The 14,466-nt window shown below is 52.8% G+C and overlaps 1 protein-coding gene across 1 annotated transcript; it reads left to right on the top strand.

Annotated features, from left to right (window-relative positions):
• The first annotated feature begins 622 nt into the window (after positions 1–622).
• Positions 623–13,464, top strand: C1QL2 (complement C1q like 2). The gene is made up of 2 exons (XM_009443174.4): positions 623–2,455; positions 3,059–13,464. Exons 1-2 carry the CDS (start codon positions 1,772–1,774, stop codon positions 3,236–3,238), a joined length of 864 nt encoding a protein of 287 aa, XP_009441449.1. The 5' UTR covers positions 623–1,771; the 3' UTR covers positions 3,239–13,464.
• The last annotated feature ends 1,002 nt before the right edge of the window (positions 13,465–14,466 follow it).

The raw sequence follows: 14,466 nt of genomic DNA, 5'->3' as shown, positions 1-14,466 counted from the left end.
TCCTTCCTTAGCCTCACATGCTACATTGGAGATAGACTATTCTGCTCTCACCTGAGGCCATGGTTTATTCAAGACTGGCTCAGAATGGCTTTGGACTATTTGGACTATTTTCTAAAATAACTAAACCCATCTCAGGAGGAGGAAGCTGGGGATGTCCAAGGGAATGTGCCCATGCATCTGCCTGGCAGTGGCCGGGCTTGGAGTGGAAGCTGAGTGCACCATGATCACCGCCAAGTGCCAGCATCAAGCATTTGGTTTCTACACCAGCTTCACGCAGAGGACAAGGGCCAGCCATTTTCTGGTGGAAGAAAAGGTCTGAGGCGAATATTCCTTTTTTTTTTTTGAGATGGAGTTTTGCTTTTGTTGCCCAGGCTGGAGTGCAATGGCACGATCCCGCCTCACCGCAACCTCTGCCTCTCTGGTTCAAGCGATTCTCCTGCCTCAGCCTTCCGCGTAGCTAGGATTACGGGCATGCACCACCATGCCCAGTTAATTTTGTGTTTTTAGTATAGACGGGGTTTCATCATGTTGGTCAGGCTGGTCTCAAACTCCCAACCTCAGGTGATCTGCCCGCCTCGGCCTCCCAAAGTGTTGGGATTACAGGAGTGAGCCACTGCGCCCGGCCGCGAATATTCTTGTATTGGGAGCCTTGGGCTTTTTAGAGTCACCCCAAAGGTTAGTGGGGTGCTCTACGGGAGCCTGTTTAAGAGTCTGGAGTCCTTAGTCTAGGTTTGTGAAAGATCTTCCAGAAGCGAGATCTATTCAATTCTGAAGAAATAACTCAGGAAGGCTTTCAGAAACTCCTTCCCGCTGGACCTCACGGGACTCTCCTGGACTCGGTGGGTTGAGGTTTGATCCTCTTTGCAGGCCAGGGGATGGATTAGGTGACCCCAGAGGAGCCCTGCTGACACCTGGATTCCAGCTGCTTTCGTGGCCATGTGGGGGTGGCTGTGTGTGCCCCGCCACTGCGTGCGTGGGTGTCTGTGTGTGTTATCGGTGGGAGGCGCGTGAGTGTGGCCGCGGGTGGGTGTGTCTGATGTGCCCCGGCTTGGGGCCGCGCCCGCTGCGCCCACTTGTGGCTCCTGGGAGCCGCCAGGGGGAACCGCGCCTTCACCGCCTCTGCCGAGGACGCCGCCAGATAGGAGGCTGATGACATGAGGGCTCCGTCTCCCGAGTGATGGCAGCGCGCGCTGCTTCGCCGCCTCCGCCGCTCAGCCCCGGACTCCTTACGTCAGGGTAGCTGGGTCCCCCCTCCGCGCGGGAGCCAGCGAACAGCGAGAGAGCACAGCAGAGCGCGCCGCGGAGCCAGGGCGCCCTCACTGCGCGAGGAGCCCCACTAAACCCAGCGGAGCGGAGCCTGGCAGGAGGCAGCGCCGCGGAGCCAGCGCCGGACGCCGCAAGCAGACTCCCCGGCCAGCGCAAGCACTCCCTGGCCGGCGCCGGACCCTCGGGGCGCCGGATTCGTCTTGTGTGCCCCACGTCATGCGCGCAGGCGTCCGCGGCTCTCCCGACCAGCCCCAGCGCGGTGGGCCCAGGCGCAGAGGTCCCGGCGCCTCTCGCTGAAGTAGTTGGGTGGCCGGGGCTGGGGGTCGCCACGTCGGGGGCGCGGCCAGGACCCGCGGAGCCGGCCCCCGAGCGCGGGGAGCGGGGCCGCCCGCGCCGCCCCACCATTACCTCCCCGGGCGGCAAGGAGGAGCTGGTGGCGGTCGCCTCCCGGCTGTGGCAGCGGCGGCGGCGTGCCTGCCTGGCGGCCGTCGGCGTACTCTTGGCCATGGCGCTCGGGCTGCTCATCGCCGTGCCGCTGCTGCTGCAGGCGGCGCCCCGAGGCGCCGCGCACTATGAGATGATGGGCACCTGCCGCATGATCTGCGACCCTTACACTGCCGCGCCCGGCGGGGAGCCCGCGGGTGCAAAGGCGCAGCCACCCGGACCCAGCACCGCCGCCCTGGAAGTCATGCAGGACCTCAGCGCCAACCCTCCTCCTCCTTTCATCCAGGGACCCAAGGGCGACCCGGGGCGACCGGGCAAGCCAGGGCCGCGGGGGCCCCCTGGAGAGCCGGGCCCGCCTGGACCCAGGGGTCCTCCGGGAGAAAAGGGCGACTCGGGGCGGCCCGGGCTGCCAGGGCTGCAACTGACGGCGGGCACGGCCAGCGGCGTCGGGGTGGTGGGCGGCGGGGCCGGGGTAGGTGGCGATTCCGAGGGTGAAGTGACCAGTGCGCTGAGCGCCACCTTCAGCGGCCCCAAGATCGCCTTCTATGTGGGTCTCAAGAGCCCCCACGAAGGCTATGAGGTGCTGAAGTTCGACGACGTGGTCACCAACCTCGGCAATCACTATGACCCCACCACGGGCAAGTTCAGCTGCCAGGTGCGCGGCATCTACTTCTTCACCTACCACATCCTCATGCGCGGCGGCGACGGCACCAGCATGTGGGCGGACCTCTGCAAGAACGGGCAGGTCAGTGACCCCTACACTCACCGGCCCCGTAAACCCTCGCCCGCGCCCTGAACCTCCCAGGGGACCAGCCCCCTTTCTCTCCACCCGCGGGCTACCCTGCGAGCCCCGGGAATGAACGCGCCTCGGTGCCACAGTGTCTCCGCTTCCCAATGCGCCGAGGCCGAGCTCACCAGGACGTAGAGCCAAATGTTGGGCCTTGAGAGCCCAGAGACCCCCATACCTAAACTACACTCCTTGGCCACTTGCGTCCCTGCCTGCCTCTCCGTGGGCTTCTCGGAAACCTCAGTTCTTTAGTTCTCTCCAGGTCGCCCCCTTGCCCTGCAGCCTCCTTTCCTCTTGGCCCTGGCCCCTGGCTCCCACCCTTCCACTCTGGGTCAGTGTTCATGAAGCTTCCCCTCTCCCTCTTTCCCAGACTCGTCGGCGCGAGGAGGAGGGGGGACCTGGAAGGAGTTGGCTAAGTTGGAGAGAGAGCATGGAGCTGGGGTGGGAGTGTGGACCCTGAGGCAGCAGGCGGGAGGCCCGTGAGTGGCGCGCCTGGTGTGGGCTGAGCAAAGGCGCGGGAAGAGGTGCCCCTGCTCACCTGCTCCCACCGCTTGTCCCCAGGTCCGGGCCAGCGCCATTGCACAGGACGCCGACCAGAACTACGACTACGCCAGTAACAGCGTGGTGCTGCACTTGGATTCAGGGGACGAAGTGTATGTGAAGCTGGATGGCGGGAAGGCTCACGGAGGCAATAATAACAAGTACAGCACGTTCTCGGGCTTTCTTCTGTACCCGGATTAGGGGCGCGGGGGGTGCGAGGCGGGGTGGCTGCAGGCCGCCCGGTCTCCGCCCGGGCGCGGCTCCTTGGCAAAGGCCACTCTCGATTCATAACACTTCCTGACATCTCCTTTGGAAAAGACAAATCCCTGCCTCCTCCCTGCCCCGCTCCTGGCCTCAGTGCGTCTGCGACCCACCACGCTCAGGGCTGTGCTCCTGGTCTCCATCCCCATCCCGGCGAGGGAGGAAGGGACGCCCGAGCCCTTGAGGCGGCGGCACAGACTTTGCAAACCTGATTAGACTGGACAGGCAGGGCCGGGAGCCTGCCCTCCTCAGACAGCCTCCTCCCAGTGCCTAGAAGCGGAGGGCTCCGGGCCCTGGCCAGGGAGGTAGGCCAGAGGGAGCGCGGGCTTCCTGGGGCGTCCTTCTTTGTGACCCGAAATACTTGTGCAGATTTCCCTGTCCATCAGCCAAAACCCCACCCACAGCAGAATTCCAGCAAACAGAAAATTCACCTCTCCACACCGCATTCCCTCCTGACTCAGACTCACCGCGATGCATTAAATTATGTTTTTAGACTATGCGCTCTGTTGTCTGTATGTCGGCACATCCTGGACCAGGGCTCCAGATGTCCGCCTTGGCATAATGACCTTACCTGGGCCCAGGATAGGCCCATCTATGACCTGCTCCCCAGCCGCTGCTATGTCCCTGCCACCAGAAGTTGCCGAAAAGACATGGGGTAATGGGAGCTGCATCCCGCCCTTCCCAGAAGCTCTCCCCAGGCTGCAGCCCTGAGCTGGAGAGGCCGGAGGTGGGGTTGGGAGGAGGGGAGGAGGCGGGGAAAGGCATCAGGGAGAGTTAGAGGAAAGCAGGAGAGGAATGATTGGGTCTCCAGTCTTGGGCAACTTGGGCAACTTAGTCCTCCCGGAGTTGTGGGTGGAGGTCAGAGGGGAGGGGCTTCTGGGGAAGGAAGGGGAAGAGAAGGCATCTATGGGAAATGGGAGGCGTGAGTGACACTTGCCGGGGAGCGATCTGTAGGATGTTGGGCTCCTAAAAGGAAGTGCAGAAGTCCCTGGCAGACACACACCCACTCGAGCGGATGGTTCACGAAGCACAGGCCTGTTTACTCACAGCCGCCAGGGCCACCGCTCTCCAGAGAGCTGGTAAACTGAGGCAATTCCACGGATCATCCAGCTTGCTGAACTTCCCCAGGGCTGTGTGGTGAGGTGGACACCATTCCTTGGGGAGGGACGCCTCTTTCCTGCGGGCTTCCCTTCCCTTATGCATGCGATTTGGGGTGCCTGCTCTGAACCTGAGTGTGTGTGTTTGGTGTCCCATCAGCATTCTACACACACACAAGTTAGGAAAACACCCCGCATGGTTTTGATTTTTTTCTTTTTACTTTTTTTTTGTTGTCAGATCACTGAGTTACAACAAAGTTATGTACAAAATAACCAGTCAGCTACCAGCAACCTGTTAGTGCTTACTGAGGTCATTTTTACGGGTTGTGTGAAAAGAAATGTGTGAGTATGCACAAAAAGGCAACCCCAGGGTGTGTGTATCTGTGTAAAGCTGGAGATTATGTGTGTGTGTGTGTGTGTATCTCCTATGTGGATATAATGTTGTGATTGTCCTCACGTAATCCACATTACACATGTACACACACTTATATTCATAAGTCCATGTCAGTGTGGTATGTGACAATGTTCATGCTGCATTTCTGGCCCCAAATTGCTTTGTGCTCGACTTTAGTTCCTGGAGAATGCTGAAAGCTGTGATTCCCATTTAAAAGACAATTATACCCCCTGCCTTGAGTCCTGTTGCTGTCGCTATTCCTTTTTGCTCTTATTTTGTTTGAATAATGTTTTATTGTCATTCTTTTCAATATGAGCAATGATTATGTCTGCTTTGAGTCCAGGGATAAAGTACTCAAAGAGAATGGGAGGAAACACATATATACATACTGCCATCTCCTCGCCCAGTTCCAGACCTAGTAATCCCAACCCCAATTCCCCACCCTACCCCACTCCTGCTGATTGTGGATCCCTAACTCAGCTGAGGCCAGGAACTGGGAAGGGCAGAGTCAGGCCCATCTACAGTTGCATAGGTATCAATTTCTGATGCTTTGTTGATTGTATCATCCAGAAATATGATTAAAACCAAATGTCTGAGACCCAAATGAAGTCTAATTGCTATGGATCTGCAATCCCCAGCGGGCACCTAATCCTTTTTGACTTATTCCTCCCCTTCCTCCGATGAGATGGAGCTTAGACACAAAGCCCTTAGTTTAAATTTCAAAAATTAAAATTGACATGCAGTGGTGGCTTTCCTGGGAGCAGGAGGAATTTCTAAGGAGGTGCCTGAACCCAGCTTTATCCTCTGCATTAAGAAGCAATTTGTACTTCTAACAAAACCCCTGCCACTCCCCTTTGGCAGAAGGGCAGTGGAGATGCCTTGCCTGGGTCTGACTGTTCACAATACTTAGACAAATTTGAATCTGAGATTCCTCCATCTGTATTCCCTGGTGCAGCCGGGGCTTCTTGCAATTCTAATGCCCGGGCTGCCGGAGGTGCTGCCAGAGGTGTCAGCTGCTAAGAGGATGATGGATTGATGAGGCGGCGGATGGGAGGTACGGCGTGGCAGGAGCTAGCAAGCTCAGGAACAATCTCTCTGCATATGCACACCTTCCAGGTCCCAGGCAGGCACCTCATGGCCCACCGAGGTCCATGACACCATCATCTGTCCAGAGGACTCTATTGGAAGGGGGCAGGGTGGAGTGGGGAGGAGGCTTCCCACCATTGTCACTGTCATGGTGCCATCAGTCTTGGGGTGCATGTGGAATGCAAGAAACCCTTTGCGCCAGACACTTACCCTTGTCTCCAGTTGAGTAGGGACTTACTATCAATTATAATCATAACATATTAGTTTAATTTCCTAATTGCTTTTGGGTTCCTTTTCTAATTATGTTCTTGGTTTGGGATTATCATACTGGCATCATCCCAGAAGTTGGAGAGATATTATTCTGCCCATTTGGGAGGCAGAGAAACTGAGGCTTAGAGAGGTCCATGACTTGCACAAGTGCACAAAGCTTATAAGAGTCTGAGCTGCAACTTGAACTCAGACCTACAGACTTTGCCTCTGTTTGCTTGCACAGAAGGGGCAGGTCCAACTCCCAGGGTTCTCAGGCCTTTGAGAGGAGAGCACATAGGTGGGGCACCCTTCCCACCCCTTCCTCTGATATAGGACACAGCAGCATCCTCCAGAGGGTCAGATGAGAACAGCCAGCTTCTTTGGCCCAGGCAGCCCCCCCCCAGAGAGCACCCCAGACAGAGGTTCCCACTCCTGAGGAATTTGGCTGAAAAGCCTAGCCAGTGCTGATGGCCCATTGGGGCCTTACGACACCAACTCCAAATGCTCCATTCGGACCTGTCTGTCTTGACCAGCAACTCCCCTCCCCTCCAGTCCCCTCTCCTCAGGGCCTGCTGACCACTTTCTCTTAGAACAGCTCTCCCTTTTCTCCTCTGGGTGGCACTGGGGAGGGGGGCCATCCTGCAGGTGTAGTTTAGTGAAGTGAGCATTGGCTACCTCTGATTGGTGGGAGAGCACTTCCCCATTCCCAAAGCCAGCATCTCTGCGACTATCATTCAGGACTGCCTAAGTGCATGAGATACACACCTGGCCCCGGAAATCCCGATAGAAGTTACGCCTTCTGCTACCTTTCTCTCCTATCTGTGTGAGCAGATGGCCCTTTTGGGCACCCCAGACAAAACATCCAGGTCCCCCTCTGCATCAGGCTGTGATGCCACCAGAGGGGCCACTGCACAGACTCATTGCTCCAGACTTCTCTGATCATACAGTTCTACTGGTTAAACAGTTTTTGAGCACTCACAACCAATATATTTACTTAACTTACGAATAATTTTTGTATACCATTGTCAATCTACACTTTTACATTGTTCCATCTTTTTGTATTTATGTTCATCAAAGGACCTGCACATTCAAGTCAGTATCTATGTTCCAGCTGGCTAACCAAGTTTGGAAACCAGTTTCTTTTCATTGGAGCAAAAAAGACTAGGGTTAATTCAAGGGCCGTTTCCCTTCAGCTTGCCATTTCCCAGAATCTTAGGCCTGAAGAGATATTCTTTTCTGAGTCACAGGTGAGCCTGAGTACTTTAATTCTTGGAGTGCACAGTTTCAGTTTACGTTTTAAGAATTTATAATGCATGATTCCTCTTACCTTTTTCAGACTGAAAATAAATAAAGCTAAAGTTCCCAGGTTTTCTTCTTACACCTGATTTTGGAGACTGATGTTGGCATTGGTGCCAACTCAGTATCAGGATGGGCCCGGTGGGGCGGGGTCTCTCTGGGGCCCCTCTGAGTATCAGGGGGGACAGACTAGGCAGATGGAAAAGAGGAATTTTGGGGGAATGTTTTGGTCTCTTGTTATTGCTATATTCGAATTCCCCTCCATGAAGGAGCATAGAGCATAGCAGCAGTTGCAGCACATAATATGAGAAGTAGTTTAAAGCATTTTATCCTACTAATTTCAAAAATACACACCAGTACATGGAATAGTGTTATGAGCCGCATGGGTCTGTCATCTGCTCAATACTTACCTCTCCTGGCAAAGCATAAAAAGCTGAATTTTGATTTTTAAAGACCTCATCACGTGTTAGGAATTGGTGCTAGGGCACATTGTGTCCTCCCAACACCCCTGTGAAGTCGGTCTGACTATTAGTCCCATTTTACAGATGAGGAAACTGAGATTCAGAGAGGTGAAGTGACTTCCCCAAAGTAAGGGCCGGGACTGGTGCCAAGGTCTGTGTGACCCCAGAGCCCAGGCCCTTTAGGGAATATGGGTGGAGCAGGGAGGCGAGACCTTAAAAGACAAACCACAATGAGGGTGCATTTCTAGAAACAGGATTCCCCATCAAGCACTCTGTGGGTGCAGCCAGTGCCCAGGGGTTTTTCTGGAGGCCTTGAAAGGAAGTGCCCCCCTTTCCTAACATTGCAATCCATTGGTTCCTGGCTTCTTGCTCTCCCTTTCTTACTGTTCTGTGTGCCAGTCATGCTCTTTCCTCTACCTGGAACCCTCTTCTCCAGGTTAGCTCTCACTCTTTCAGGGCTCAGCTGGCACATGATTTCCAGTAGTCCCCCCACAGCCCTGGTGCTCCATGGCTTCTCTTCTCCCCACCCTGGGGGCCAGAGAACCCTGCTGAGAGCTTCTCTGCATGGCAGTTATGACACTGTTGTAATCCTGTGTCAGGTGGTCTGTCTTCCCCATGGACTGTAGGCTTCACAAGGGCGCTACCTGGTGTCTGTGTGGGCCACCAGGGAATATTCTCTGCCCCCAGCACTTCTAATGGTGCCTGGCACACAGTAGGTGCTCAATAAATAGTTTCAGAATGGATGGATAGAGGGATGGAGGCATCCTGGGGGATCTTGAGAAGGTAAATCTTGAAAACATTTTGACTTCACAATGGGATCATAGGGGGTTGTCCCAGCAAGCTGAATCACTGCTTTCTAACCAATGAGTCTCCATCTATCCCCCACTGTCACCCCTAGCCCCGAGTTTTTAAGGTTGGGGTGAAAGGGGGCAGATATATGTAAAGGTGCATTTATTACAATCTTTGGGTCCCTGGTTACATCTTTAGGAATGACCAAAACCTTCTAGCTGACACAAGCTTATGACCACTGCCATACTGCAGCTTCTGGGCTGCTTTAGCCTCCCCCTTGGGGCCTTGGGGATGACCCTCTGTATTCTGGAGCTTCTTGGGCAGTAGCCTCATTTCCAGTGGGGTCCCTTGGTTGGTGCTTTTGCTGTGAGGATTCTTTCATTTTCTTGAAACGAAAAACATCTTTTGAAAAATTGTTGACATGATATGCAGTAGCAAAAAATCCAAACAACATAGAGAAATATAAAACAGCAAAAATTCCCTCTCCCTTACTGCAATCTCCTTCCCCAGAGACAATTTGTTAACAGCTTGACTTGTATTCTTTCAGACTTTTAGAATGCCCATATGTGTGGCTCTGAACACGCAGAGTGTAAAATTCTAAACACTGCTCCACACCTGGGTCCCCCTTCATGCTTACTCTCGGACAACTCAGCGGTGCACGTAGAGCCCCTGTTTCTTTTGACCGAGGTGCATTCATTGTACTGTTGATGATGACCTTTAATAGGAGGAACAAATCTTCCACCACTGGGTCTGTGAGCTGCTTCCAGCATTCCCTGGTCTAGTGGAGGAAGAGTCTGCTGATAGCTTCCTCTTTCACTTATGGGTTCTGCCCTCATGTGGGAAAGTCCTACTTTATTTCCAAATCAGTATAAACAAGGTCTTTATCCAATGTACAGATGATTCTGCCCTTGATTTCTACCTTGTGGTATATTTCCTATACTCAGTAGCCCCTCTTCTAGAACTGAGTAAATTAAAGAAAGATTGACTCCAGCCGGTCCAGTGTTGCCTCTGTTGGCACAGGGAGAAGGAAGGGCACTCCTGGGGGTTGTATGTGTGTGGTGTGTGTGGGGTGGCTCCAGTTAGGGAGGAGCCCAGTATGCTTGGAGAATGAGGTATCTACCCGCCACCCCACACTACACACCTGGCTGCTGCCTATGTTGAAGCCTTGTTAAAGATGCAATTATATCCGAGGGAGGGTGGAGGCAGCCGGACGCAGGCACCCTGACCATCCCCAGGATTTCCTAGGAAGAGTGCTACCCTTGATTTGGCTCTTGGGCGACTGGGATTGGTAGAGCTGTGCTTCTTGATGGTGTGTGTCTGCTTGCCCAGGAACTCAGCTCCCACTTGGCTCCTCAGCTGTGTCCCCAGGTCCCCAGGCCTGAGTTTTGCAGAATGGCTCTGTTTCCCTCTTCTTTTCTCTCTTTACTTCCAGTTCCTGTGTCCGGGGCAGGGCTCTGATGCCTCTTCCCTGCTGCACTGTGCCTGATGGTGGGGGAAGGAGACAGGGAAGGGTGGGATGTTCCGCTCCAATGCGTGGTAACTCCAGGCCAGCTGAAGAGACTGACGCAGACACCAGGATGCCAGGCCACACTGGTCATCTGACGTGTGCCCTGCAACCAGACTGAGCAGTGGGCAGCAGCGGAGTGCACCAAAATAGCCCAGCCCTTTAAAATCAACCAGGTCACAATGCAGAGTAAAGAGAGGAGACAAAAAGTGATTTTAACCATTTAAAAAATTTGAGTTGAGTCCTTTATCTGTGTTATCTTGCTTAATCTCAACAATGGAGTAAAGTGAGATGCAGCAAGTTAAATATCTCAACAGTTCTCTCGGTCACGCTGTGAGAGGATCAAAACTGAGGCACGGGGAGGGCTAGTGATTTGCTGAAGGTCACACAGCAAAGGAGAGCCTGAAGATTGAAGCCCAGGTCTATCTGACGTCAAAGGTCCTGCTTTTAGTAATCCAATTCTCTGTCTTCCCTACCAGCCTGCTGGTTATCTGAGGCTTGTCATAGAACCTCTCTGAGCCATGGTTTCCTCTTCTTCTTTTTGTAGAGATGAAATCTTGCTATGTTGCCTAAGCTGGCCTTGAACTCCTAGCCTTAAGCAATCCTCCCACCTTGGTCTCCTAAGTTGTTGGGATTACAGGCACGAACAACTGCACCTGGTACAGGGTTTCCTTTTCTGTAAAATGCTGCCTATTCTACAAGACTAATGTGAAGAGTGAATGAGCTAATGGATGTCAGCGATGTCACCGGGAAGTGTTCCATGAAAGTTAGTTGTCATCAGCATTTAAACATTTATTTTGAAAGAGTCACTTTGCCAACTACACCACCTGGCTACTTGTCTAAGCTACTGATGTTTGGAGGAACTCAGCTATGGTCTTTGAACTTGGTGGATTCAAATCCACCTTTACCATGAACTAGCTCCGCAATAATTTAACAGATTATTTAACTTGCTGAACCTCTTTTTCCCCCATCTATAAAATGGGATCAGTCCTCCTACCACATGGGTAATTGGGAGAATTAATGAGATGTCATAAGAGTATGAGATACAGAGTAAGTGCTTGAGACCTGGGGTTAGTATGTGGTGGTGGTATTGAGATAATGATGAGGGATCTCTTCATTTTCTCCTGAGCCGATACATTTCAGGAATCATCAAACTGAGACTTCTTGGAGTGAGAAAGGGCAGGATTTTAGTGTCAGTAGCTGGCATTTATGAGCATGCCTGTGTGTTAGGAGACACCAAGGGCATTTTCCAAACATGTCTACAGTCCTTTCAGTAACCCTGTGAGGTGAAGATGAGTGATAATTGTACCCATTTCACAGATGAGGAAGTGAGAGGCCGTTTTCAATGGTGGTTATATATGTCACAGCCAGAATTCAACCCAGTGCCCTTTCCACTGTTCATGCCTTGGTCTCTCACCTACTTTAACACTGGTCCTCGCAGGTCCCAGTACGTGCTGGGAATGCTTGTGCAACTTAAGACTGATGACTGTGCAGATCCTGTTGGGGGTCCCTTGTTAAATCCCAGGCTAATAAGCCCCTGAGTAATTGGGCCTGGAGCTGTGACTAAGTCTCAGGGCTCTGCCACATGAATATGCAAACTCCCATTGACGGCCCAACTCCATCGCAGCCTGATTTCAAATTGGCATACACAGCCCAGTGGTTCAGGGCCTCTTGCTATGCATAGCAAGAATGCCTGCTAATCCCACTAAAGCTCTGAGGTCGGGGTTGGGTAGGGGGGTGTGCTCAGCAGAGCCCATTCAGGAGGGTACATTGAGAGCATGCAGTCCAAGCTGCAGCCCTCTTTCAAGACCTGCCCTGCCTCCACGGGATCAATATGGAGCTTACAAGCCTTGGAAGGCTGGTTTCTGTTTTCTTTCCCAGCTCCATGAGGCATACGTGGGAAACCCAGATGCTGCTCAAGGGCATGGAGTCCAGTGGGAGCTGTCTGGTGGCCTGCAGATTGTGAAAGCCAGCTTTGCCACACGTTTCACATAAAACCTGATTACTGGGTGTCCACTGTGTGCCCAGCACTGTGGTGGGGGGAATGGTTGTCACTCTCTTTCAGTCTGGTTGGTAACAAGAATAGTAATTGTCAATGGTAACAACAATAGTACTCACTCCTGTTTGTCAGGTACCTACTGAGAGGTGCCTGTGACTCGCATGCCCTCATTTAAAACTCCCTGAAGTCCTGCAAAATGGGTGTTATTCTTCCCATCTCACAGGCGAGGGCCCCGAGACTTCAGAAGTTAACTCAGCTGTGCTCCAGCTCCACAGCTAAGAGGTGGTGGAGGCTGAGTTGCAGCCCAGGTTTGTGTGGCCATAAAGCCCTTCCTTTTTGCACGACAGAGGTGCTGCAGTGTGTCTTGATCCACTCTATGGATACTTGGGGAAGGGCTGACCCGATGGCTGATCTGGGCACAGGGAACCTCTATGTGGAAATGAGAGGTCCTGAGAAGGGCTGGGGTGGTCAGGAGGGCTTCCAGGAGGTGGTGGCCCATCAGTTGGGGTTTGTCATGTAAGTATGGTCATTAAGCTCCTTAGGGAGCTTGCAATGAGGCTGAGCAGAAAAAACTCACACACTTTGGAAATCCCTTGGTTCCATATTCATTCTCCAAACAATTATTAAGTGCCTACATCTACACTGAACGCAGTGCCGGGCCCTGGGGTACAAAATGTCCTGAGATAAGGCCCAGTCCCACATGAACTCTGTAAAAGACAGGAGCCAGACCAGGGCCCAGGGCAGGGGATATGCCACCCAGAACAGGGAGCCGACATCACTCCAGAGAGCCACTGAGCCCAGGGTAAAGCCAGGAGAGGAGAAACAAAGCGGTGCAGATGCCTCCAGCTCTTTGGAGGGGACCAGGAGGAGGCCATTCTGGCAGGGAGGGAAACACAATCACAGTCCTGGAGGTGAGCTTGCCTCGGGGAAGGGTTTTCTGGAGACTTTCTCTCTACACGTGTGTTGGGCTGTGTGCATTGGTGTGCATATGGCATGCACATACATGGAGGGAGATGTGACTTATGTGTGTGACAGGAGGGATGTATTGTGGGAAGGATATTTGTGTGTGGGATGGAGTGTGTGTGTGTGTGTGTGTGTGGTGTGCTGTACCTATGGGGACACAACAGTGTCAATTGCAATGGTTGTGTATCTGGCTCAGAACACTCTTGGGGGTGTTTGAGCCCTTCTTGCCTCTCAGTAGAAAGATAGAAGAGCTTTATGCCATTGATTGGTTCTGCTTTTCCCAACTCCCTGCCTCCAACACACATAATAAACTTCATGGCTGACTCTCTTTGAAGTGTGTTTGGAGTTTGTATTTGGGGTGGGGTCACATGGGGATGGGAGGTGTCCAGGGCTGAGTGTTGAATGATGGGGGAGGGAGGGACTGGGGAGAAGAAACATCTCAGGGCAGGCGCTGGAAGTTAGGAGGGTCCCTGAGTTGCCTCAAAGACCCCAAATAATGGTATTCTGGAATGACAGATGCAGATAACTGCACATGCAGCAGCAACAACTTAACATTGTAATACCACTCGATTCTTTCTGAAGGGCGTTGGCAGCCATTCTTTCCCTCATTTGTAGTGACACGCCAGCCCCCACACTCACCAGCATGTGGAATTACAGATAGCTCCTGTGCTCCTTCCCAGTGGATTTCTGCAAGGACTGTGGTCACTGGACATACAATTATAACATCCCCATCTCCCCTCAGTAGAGGAGACTGAGGCTAAGACAAATGAAGTGACCAGTCCAGGGTCTCATGGCTGGTTAACAACTCTACTGAGAATAGCCTCCCAGTCAGTCTTCTCTGCTTCTCAGGTCTTCTGAGAGTTCAAAGTGAGGGGTCTGAACATGGTAAACATGATGGGAGACAGAGCAAGCATATAGATTCCCACCTCTCTGTCAGGCAGTTAGAGCAGATCACTTTCCAGGGCTGTATCCCAGCTCTCCCATAGCATCCTGGATATATTAGCTAGAGCATCCACTCATCCATCCATCTATCCATCCATTCATTTATCTATCCATCCACCTGTCTATCCATCCATCCATCCATCCATCCATCCATCCATACATCCATCCATCCATCCACCCACCCATCCATCATCCATGTAGTCAGTGCACAGCTGTATGCTAACCCTATGTAGGTGCTGGGAATGAGATGCTCTCTACCCAAAAAATCTCCCAGTCCGGTGGCAGAGCTTCTAGAAGCCACTGCCCATCTCTTCTTCACTTTCTCCAAACAGCCACTTTCTAAGAGAGGCAGGCATAGGGCTCTCGTCTGGCTCCCCGTGAGTGAGCT

Source organism: Pan troglodytes, chromosome 13, assembly GCF_028858775.2.
Source record: "Pan troglodytes isolate AG18354 chromosome 13, NHGRI_mPanTro3-v2.0_pri, whole genome shotgun sequence".
NCBI lineage: Eukaryota > Metazoa > Chordata > Mammalia > Primates > Hominidae > Pan > Pan troglodytes.
Note: the sequence above shows the minus strand (reverse complement) of the source record. Positions and strands in the feature narration are given on the sequence as shown.

Excerpts from the sequence above, each read along its gene's own strand:
- C1QL2 (XM_009443174.4), top strand. The coding sequence starts at position 1,772 with ATGGCGCTCGGGCTGCTCATCGCCGTGCCGCTGCTGCTGCAGGCGGCG. Across the intron at positions 2,456-3,058 it reads ACCTCTGCAAGAACGGGCAG|GTCCGGGCCAGCGCCATTGC; the intron begins GTCAGTGACCCC and ends GCTTGTCCCCAG.